The sequence below is a fragment of the Cryptotermes secundus genome, unplaced genomic scaffold (assembly GCF_002891405.2).
Source record: "Cryptotermes secundus unplaced genomic scaffold, Csec_1.0 scaffold1509, whole genome shotgun sequence".
NCBI lineage: Eukaryota > Metazoa > Arthropoda > Insecta > Blattodea > Kalotermitidae > Cryptotermes > Cryptotermes secundus.
The window spans coordinates 22,580-32,526 of record NW_019737422.1 but is presented as its reverse complement, the minus strand read 5'-3'; the positions used below and the strand labels follow the sequence as shown (position 1 = coordinate 32,526).

General features: G+C 39.6%; 1 protein-coding gene across 3 annotated transcripts in view; it reads left to right on the top strand.

Moving 5' to 3' along the window:
* Positions 1–9,947, top strand: part of LOC111870439 (kelch-like protein 2) — a 78,537-nt gene that overhangs the window by 47,785 nt on the left and 20,805 nt on the right. For 2 of the 3 annotated variants that reach the window (XM_023862740.2, XM_023862739.2), the window contains 3 exons: positions 892–1,102; positions 3,153–3,331; positions 4,803–4,944. In XM_023862740.2, the coding sequence (XP_023718508.1) occupies positions 892–1,102; positions 3,153–3,331; positions 4,803–4,944 (532 nt within the window). The remainder of the gene's footprint in view (positions 1–891; positions 1,103–3,152; positions 3,332–4,802; positions 4,945–9,947) is intronic. The other variant, XM_033753844.1, reaches the window with a different exon arrangement.

The window sequence follows — 9,947 nt, the reverse complement described above, 5'->3', positions numbered from 1 at the left end:
AGACGGATTAAGTTGTGCTTCTTTTATGAATTCCTTCGGAAATTGGCATAGTTGTCCGGAGATAGGGGCTAGCTCTGTCTATTGGACCCAACTGAGTAGGTTTTACCTGAAGACGGGGACAGATTCCAGTTCCCAAAACGTTCTGTTTTTAATAGAAACTAGACTGTTTTTTAGAATAGACAAGATGATGGATAATGTCCAGCAAAATAACATTGTAACAATTTACCATCATCACAAACTTTTAGATCTTAATTGTGGTAGTTGTTTGAAGTGGGTGTCACAGCAAACATTGACATCCCACAGTATAAATGAGAAACATGTTCTTTTGTAAATTGCTTTTCACACACAGATTTGTTATCGCTCAGCCAATTAATAGATGCAAGGAAACTAAGAATTACAAATATAAATCACTCCGTCCAATGTGACCTGTAAGTTTATTACTACATGAAAAACTTAACACCCTTACATGTTTCGGTCTCTGCGGACCATCTTCAGAGGGCAAACATCACTACAAATAGGAAACCACCTTCACATAAGTTGTTTAGACGTAAAGTACGTACACTTATATGTTACAATGCATAGTGCACAAAATAGAACATTTTACAAACACAGCAGTTTCCTGGGAATGTAAAGTTTTTAAAAAAAATTATTTAAAATTTCTTGATGCTAATTAATTTTTTTTTTGCATTGTCAACAATTTAAAATTCATAAACCATGCAGGCTCGTGTTCATCCTCCCATTATGTATGGGGCAGATATTGTGCCACCTGTCTATCTGTGTCTGTTCTTTATATCTAACTAAAAAATCTGTCAAACATGCAGCAAATCGCTTGCATATGCTGTGTATATGCACTCAAAGAGTACATATTATTTTTTACATATTTATTTACAGGTAATGTTGGCCATTGGTGGAGAAACATATAGAAGCTTCTGTTGTAGGACATGCGAATGCCTTACTTTGGGGTATTGTAGCTGGGAGTTCACTGTACCAGAAGCTCTGTATTTTACTGGTCCTCATCAGAAGAACCAGGACATTCCACCTATGAGTTATGGTCATATTTGTGCTGCAGTAACTGCCAGAGATTATGAAGTATTCGTTATTGGTGAGTACAAGTATGTTTGCTAGACTAGTCTTGTTATTGGTGGGAATGTATATTAGACTAAAATACTGAGTGTATTCTAGGCTAACATAGATCTCATTTCTTCTGAGGATACAAGGCCTTCTTGTATGATTTTTTGATACTTAGGTGTACAAAATTGTGGGTGGTTAAGAGAAAGTTCTCTTCATCGCAAGTCTCTACATATTTGTGTATATGTTGTGTCACTTGAAGGGCTCCATCCATTGGCAAACTACGAATGTTTATGTAACATGTTGTCTGCCTGTCTTCATCTTAAAGGGGAAGATGGAACATGTTGGATCTAGGTTCCATTATAATGTGCTGTTCTTATTTTGGCAGGAGTAATGGGTGTGTGGGATCAAGTGATTCCCTAAAGGTTTGTAATAGTGGTTGATTCATTATCTGAATGTTATGCTGAATGTTGTCTGTTGCTTGGAGTATATTTGATATGCATACCATTTTAGAAACTGAATCAGTTTCCATCATAAAGTATAAGGAGGGGTGGATCCTACTCAGAAACCAAGCAGAACATGCAATGGAAGCATCCGTCATCTCCTGTTACAAGGAAATTCAAGATGTGACCATCGGCAGGCAATTGATGTTGACCATTTTCTGGGATTCTCAAGAGCCTATTCTTGAGACCTACCTGGAACAAAAAACAGCTGTCACAAGTGCAGTGTATTGTGACATACTTCAGAGAAGGCTGAAGACTGCAGTCCACCCTAAAAGAAGTGGGAGACTGTCATAGGGCATCCTGTTGTTGCATGACAATGCCCATCCCCATACTGTGGTCTACATGTTGAAAACCCTCAGGAAATTGAAGTGGGAAGTCATGGAACATCCAGCTCACAGTCAGATTTGGTATCATCTGGTTTTCACCTTTGTGGACATCTTGAAGAAGCTCGAGAAGATTTCATTATGACGAGAACATGAAGAACATGGTGTATCAGTGGCTACATGCACAATGAAAGACTTTCTATTCTGATGGCATTAAGAATTTGGTAGGATACTAGGAAAAATATGTTGACAGCAGGATGATTATGTGGAAAAATGATGTAGTTTGTTTTTGTAATCATCAATAAAATAGAATTGTAAAATAAAAAGTACAGAAACTTTTTGAAGATCCCTTGTATGTACATGTTGATAAGCCTTGCTGTACTGCTAAAAATGTTAAAGGAAAGTAGTTATTGAAGAATGCCATCTTCTGGGATGTGGTGTCGTCTAAAGCTAGTGTAAACCGACGTTTCAGAGGAACGTATCACCTCCATCTTCAGGGTAAAAAATCCACGAGCAAGGAACAAGCAGTGCAGGTGGCTGGTCAGTTTACACTAGATTTACATGGCGCCACATCCCAGAAGACAGCATTCTTCATAGTCACCGCCATGAAAATCCCAAATCTTATGAAAGTAGATATTGTTGGTTATTCCCAGATTTAATGCATTAATTTTGGCTTTCAGATTTTAGCCTGCAGGCTACAGCATTTTATGCTGAAACTTTGGAATAGCTTCAGCATACACATGACACCCTAAAAGCTGAACTTGTTGTACATTAGACACAGGCTACAAAAGCATAAGGACAAGAATTATTCCTAGATTGTTGAAATAATATTCATCTTTAATTTCATCTGATGTAAAATCTATTGTGGCTGCAAAATAACAGCAACTCTGAATTTTCTGCGTAGAATTTAATAACAGTAAAAATTATTTTTTTTATGTGTCCTTTGTAAAAATTAATGAATTGTAGTGGTATTGTATCTGTCCACTTAAATGCAGTTTTTGTTGAGATTTATCATTTTCATTTGGAGCTTTTCCATTATAATGTATTGAATGATTTATGAGAAAAAACTTATGCCTCGACATAGGATTGTATGGCATCTGGTTATTGTATTTGCAACAGAGATTTATGTCTGCAATAAAGAGCTTTCGGTGGGGTAATGTGAATGTAAAATTGCAGAGAACATACATAGAAAATATGTATAATTCATTGCAGTAATTTTTGTATTTGAAAAAAAAAAATATTTTATTTTGTTGTTTAGGTGGGACAGGCCGTTCAACAGTTTTAGATGATGTCGAGTGTTATAGTATCAAGTCCAATACGTGGCGTGACCTGGAACCTCTTCCTATGGCTGTGCAGGGTGCTGGAGCAGCTTTCTTGGACCTGAAGCTTTATGTGGTGGGAGGCAGGGGCAGAATCGGCTATGAGAATAAAGTATGGGTATGTTTCTGCAGATCAGATATTTGGCGATGCAGTGTAATGTGCTGTCTGATGACTAAAAAGCATGCACATTCTATTTATGACTGAAATAAGCAGGATTGCTTGTTCTGTGCATGGGGTATGGTTAATTTTCTTATCAGTATCAAACTTTTTAGTGGCTAAGACTTGTAAGAACTGAATAATACTCGGATTAAGAAATTGCTGCATATTCTTCTCATTTAAAACGGTGAGAATTCAAATCACATGTAAAAACACTACCAATGTGCCAGCACATTGCTTTGGGATGCTGTGGCTGTTAATATATTGGTAAGAGAACAGTAAATTTTATAATATTGTAGTGTGTAGACCACGAAACAAACAGGTTCCCATGGCAACCAGCTCAGGCACAACATTAGAGGAACTATTGGAAATGGTGTTTCTATGCGGTCCAGGCCAAGGGGTTATATAACAAGAACACTAGCTGATAGTCAGTTGTAAGTCAGTCTGTGAAGAAAAGAGTACAAGGTTGGTGTGAGATGGCTGCTTGCCTGGGAGTTAGTCAATTGGAGCAAGAGTTCAGAGTCATGGAGTATTAGCTAGCGACTAACAAAATGAATGCTGAAGCTGAATAATCTCCTCTGTTACAGCCGTTACCAGGAAATGATGAATGGGGACTGTAACAGACTGAGAACACTAGTCTGTGTGCAGTAGTGATTTGTAAAGTGTGTAGTTCAGCAATAGCATTATAATTACATGTAGTTATGAGCCCTATTAAAGTGGTCAATAAATTGAGTCACCAATCCAATCCTCATATATAGTCACACTCATAAACATGACAGTATAGTTGGAGAACTATTGTAAAAATAGCACAAAAATGCTCAGTGGACTTGAGCTCTTGTTCCTCTGAGTTCTCAAGTCAGATGGTATAGTGGTAAAGGAGTAAATACATCTTGATGTCTTGTTTACTCAGTGCTTCCCACCTTGACCTAAACAAGTGTAGTGTACCAGCACAGAAATATTGGTGTGGAGTTTGTTACGTGCAAGCACAGTTGAATAATGAATGACTTAACTGTAGGCATAATGAAAATTGTATTCATTTTTGTACTTGGAAACTATGAGTACATGTCAGCAGTGCTACTGCCATGTCAGTTGCCCTTGAAATGTTTTGTGTCATTCTTAAGCAATGAACTGAGGACTTTGTGTTTCACTTTATGTAATGTTTATTTTCATGTATATTTCAGTGATAGTGAGATGATGCTTAGTCTGTGGCTCACAGGCTCACATAAGATTAGAGTCAGCACTGTCTGACAGTTTCTTACAAAATAAATGCATATATGAAGAATAGTGGTGGAATGATCTGTAGTGTGCTCTAATGGGGTAGCTTTGGCGAGTATAATATGCTATTAAAGTTTCCTACATTGGGATGATAAAGGTTAAAGCTTAGATTTCTGTAGATTCTTATTTAAATGCATCTTCCATATGTTATTTATAGGTAAAATATTGTTACTGTTTCGCCCATAAGGTTTATAAGGAACATAAAAATGAATGGCATGAAGCACCTCCATTGAATACATGCAGAGGATATCATGGCGTTGTGGCTGTTTGTGGAGCAGTTTATGCCATTGGTGGAGCTTGTAAGTAAAAGATTTAATGCAGTTTTCACAACATTTGTACAACTGTTCAGATTCCTGCCCTTTCAGACCCGTACAAGCTGACCATCCACACACTCTTCTTAGGCCCATAGCAGATGTTTACATACAGCTTTCTTACCATTACTGGCATACATATCTGACTGTTAGACAAGAAAGTTATAATCAGTCAGTTACTCCATCTGGTAGTGTGGGTGAAGTTTACTTCTGTAATGACTGCATCTGATAATGTCACTGGTTTTATGATTATGGTTTTAATGCTCTTGAATACATGCTTATACTTTGACTATGATTATACTGAACAAGTTATTGTCATTAAGATACATACTTTACCAATTATGGTGCACCATTGTATTTAAGATGTCTACAGTCCATACCTCACTAACAGATTCATCCACTGAAAGCATCTGTTCACATTACAAGATGCAAATTGACTAATATAGAGACTTTGTCTCTATGGTGTTCTGTTGTAATACTGTTACATGTACTGGAGACATCTGCAACCTGAACCTCAGATACTCACCAACTTAATCTTCCCACAGCATGATACCTAAACTCACACTGAACACTTTTCATATTAAATAGTTAAATTCAGTAATTACTTTAGATTGTCTCCAACAATTAGAATATTGGCAGTCTGATTTACATGAGGTGTTGGTCTGTTACACAGGCAAAATGAAGTAGGTGTTCATCTCTTATCACAGAATTAAGGACAGACTCTTACTTACTTACTCAGGGAGCTGAGCCCTTCTAGAGGAGCTGTCAATTCTGCAGCTACTCAAGAATTTCCCAGCATTTTATGGAACCCTAAGATTCATTACCATGTTCACAAGAGCCCTCCGCTGGTTCCTATCCTGAGGCAGATCAATCCAATCAATACCATCCCATCCTATATCTCTAAGATCCATTTTAATATTGCCTACCCACCTACGCCTTGGTCTTCGCAGTGGTCTCTTTCCTTCTGGATTTCCCACCAATATCCTATACGCATTCCTCGTATCCCCCAGTCTTGCTACATGCCCAGCCCACCTCATCCTCCTTGACTTGATCAGTAGTTCAATATGGATCAAAGACCAAAGCGGTTGACACCCAAGCGATTTCTTGGAGAACAAGAAATATCTGACTTCTTCTTTGATGAGCTATCTGACGTCCCTTGTGAGTCTGCTAGTGATAGCGACTCACAATCTGATAGTGAGTGTGGCAGGGGCGAACAAAAAATTGTGACCACAGACAGTGAAAGGGAAAGTGACCATAGCTCCGATGAATGTGCAGGTAGCAACATTGCCGGTACAGCCACATGGGGAAAAGTAGACAAAATGCCTGCTTTGGCAAAGTTTACTGGAAATCCAGGGGTGAAGCAAATTCCATCGGACCCAACGCAAGTGTCTGAAGTAGCGGAACTGTTTTTTGGAGATAGTTTCTTTGACATGCTATGTCAGGAAACTAACACATACTATCTCCAACACCGTGAACATTATGACAGAAGTTATAAGGTGTTGAAGTGGGTGGATGTCACTTCAGCAGAGATGAGAAATTTTTTTGCAATTATCTTTCTAATGGGCCATACAAGGAGGGATAATCTGAAAGAGTATTGGTCAACAGATCCATTTTTAGAAATTCAAATTTTCAGCAAACTAATGAGCCGTAAGAGATTTGAGCAAATTTGGTGGTGTTTGCATTTCAATGATAATGAACTGCAACCACAATCAACAAGCAGGCTTTTCAAAATTCAGCCCATTTTGAACTTTTTCGTTCAGAAATTTCAGACAGTTTATAAGCCAAATCAACAACTGTCTTTGGACGAATCTGTGATTCCTTGGAGGGGAAGGCTTCGTATGCGAACATATAATCCTGGGAAACTTACAAAGTATGGCCTACTTGTTCGTGTAGTTTCTGGAAGCACTTCAGGCTATATTGGAAATTTAGAGATTTATTCTGGTGAAGGAAAGAAATTACAAGAAACTATTCTTTCTGTTTTGGAACCCTATCTTGATCAAAATTACCATGTCTATCAAGACAATTATTATAACAGTGTGGCAACTGCAGAACACCTGTTTTCGAGAAAAGTACGTGTTTGTGGAACAATTAGGGTGAACAGAGGCCTTCCTCCAGATCTGAAAGAGGAATGTAAATCCCTGAAATGTGGTGACACCGCATTCAGGAGGAAGGGGGATATTCTTCTTCAGTCCTGGAAGGATAATCGTGTTGTGAATATGATTTCCACAATTCACAATTCGAGCATGATTGATGTTCAAAGGAGACATGGACAGGTAAAGAAGCCTGTTTGTATTTCCGAGTATGATATTTTCATGAAGGGAGTTGATAGAGCCGATCAGTACTTGGCCTATTATTCTCTTCCTTGGAAAACAGTAAAGTGGACAAAGAAAGTTGCCTTGTGGCTTATAAACTGTGCCATTTTGAATTCATTTTTGGTTTTAAAAAATCTAAACCCTCGTTCAGAATTGAAATACAAGGCATTTCTGCTGAATGTGGCAAAAGCCTGGGCTACAGACCACACGGTGGCAGCAGAACCGGCGGCAGACACAGTCTTAGTACGACCGGGGCCGTCTGCTCCCACCCCACGCAGGCCTCATTTTGACCCCCCTGGGCGACTCTCAGGTGATATGCGGAAACATACCCTTGCGAAAATTGTGAAGAGTGAACATTTCAAGGGGAAGCAGCCTTCTAGGCAATGCCATGTTTGTGCAATTAACAAGAAAAGGAGTAGGACTGCCTACATTTGCAAGTTTTGTGTAATGCCACTTACCAGAGGGGAATGTTTCGAGAAATATCACACCCTCAAGCACTTCTAGAAGCATTGGTAAGTGTTTTCAAAAAATTTTAGTTCATAAAATTAATTAGGAGATTTTATATTTCTTTTTAAATTGAACAGTGCACAAGTTAGGGTAGTAGGTATAAAAATGCCGGACCGCAGGGTGATTTAAATATTTAAATTGCCAGTCTGCAAAGTGTTAATGAAGTCAAGGAGAATGGGATAGCAAGGACATCCAACACACATGGGAGAACACAAGTGTGTACAAAATTTCGTTTTAAAAGCCTGAAAGGAAGACACCTCATGGAAGACCTAGGCATAGGTAGGAGTTAAGTATCAAAATAGCTTTGTTAAAAACAGGGTGCAAGGATGTTGACTGGAATGTTTTAGGGAGGAGGGTTATCAGGGTGGAGTCCAATGATGGGCTCTTCCGAACACATTTATGAATGTTCAGCTTTTATGAAAGGCAGGAATTTATTGAGTAGTTGAGTAAGAAGGACTTTGCTGCATGGTATAATTTTGTATTTATTTTCAGTGTGTAGTTTTAGGACCAAACAATTACAATACAATTTTCTAATAAACAAAGGTTTCAGCTTAATCTTAGACAGCTTCTGTTATAGGGTTTGTGTTCTTTATGGAATCTCTTTGTATTTAATTCTGTGTGTGTGCATATTGAGGCCTGTCACAGCTTAGCACTTGCTGTTCTTGTTCATGTTCTCGTTCTCAAAAAAGGCAAAAGTACCTCTGTTAGCAACTATAGGCCTATATCCCTACTGAGTAATTTTTCTAAAATATTTTAATTTATTGTTCATGACCGTGTTTCCCATTATCTAAAATCTAACATTAGCTCTTATCAACACGGCTTCTGTAAAACAAAATCCACCAGCACCAATTTGATAACTTACATTGATTTTATTTCCCCTATAGTCGGCTCTCAGAGACAAATTAATGCCATTTATTTTGACCTCAGCAATACATTCGACCTCGTCTCAAATTCTCTTCTTCTTCACAAGTTCAGTGCTACTCGGCTTTCTAGTGGCTATGTAAATTGGTTTTGCAGTTACCTATCCAACCAGAAATCTCGGGTCCGTATTTCTGGTGTTCTTTCCTCACCTTTTGAAGTTCTCTCTGGTGTTCCTCAGGGATCTGTCTTGGGACTCCTTCTCTTCAGTGTGCTTATTAACGACATATGTGATGCAATTGCCTGCTCTCATGTGTCTGCTTTTGGCTGACATCAAAATTTACTTAGCCATTCATTCTTCTCAGGACTGCTTTCTACTTTAGTCTTGACACTAGGTGGGGTAACTGCGACTTTCTTAGGTCACATGTTACAGGTAGTAATGACGCCATTCTCAATGAGGTTGGCCAAACTACGGCTGCCCTTGGTGGGGACGTATCGTGGACCAGGGATGCGTTGGGACACAGCTTTGGGATACCTCCTCATGGTCCCACTGGGCAACGACAGTCTCGGGGTCTGGATTATTATGACCTTCCGGGGCTGGCGGCTAAGTTCTCATAAAGGGCAATAACATTATGACCGGAGGCTCCCATGCGGCATAATGACTGTTGGGTATCACTACGGCGTACCCGGGACGAATGTGAGAGAGCACTCCTATGGGGGTATCTTCGGCTATTTGAGTTGTCTCCCTAAAAATACCAATAAGCTACCGCAAGCCTTCAGGCTCAACACTCTAAAATGGTTTGACCAACCCATGTGGAGGGGTGAGAATGGGGGAGCTCATAGGCCACCCCCAGGAGTGACTCTCTCATGCATGTGTTCCTTGTTGCAACCTCGTGACTAACTGGTATCGCACTCCCATTGATCATCTGGGATACCCCTCTCCCCCTGAATAGGCACTCTAGGCCCTGGAGGCTTGTGAGTATTCATTCACAACAGGACCAAACAACCTAAGCCAAGGTGTGAGGCATCGTGCTGAGGGCTGCTTGGCATGGGGCTGGTGATTAGCCAGTGTCATGAATGATCCCCTCGGGACACCAGGCAGCACCCCATTTTATTTATGCCTTCCACCCAGTGAAAGGTACCAAATAAAAAACCGGTTGTAAGGACCTTAAACTGAAGAGGGACCCCCTCCCAGGGGATCCCTATGAGAAATGCTTCATCAGGGGGCTGGAAGCTCTGGCAAACCACTAAGGGTCCCAGTTGCAACCAGCGAACCTGCTGTTGAACTTTCAGCTAAAGGCAGGGGCGAACCAG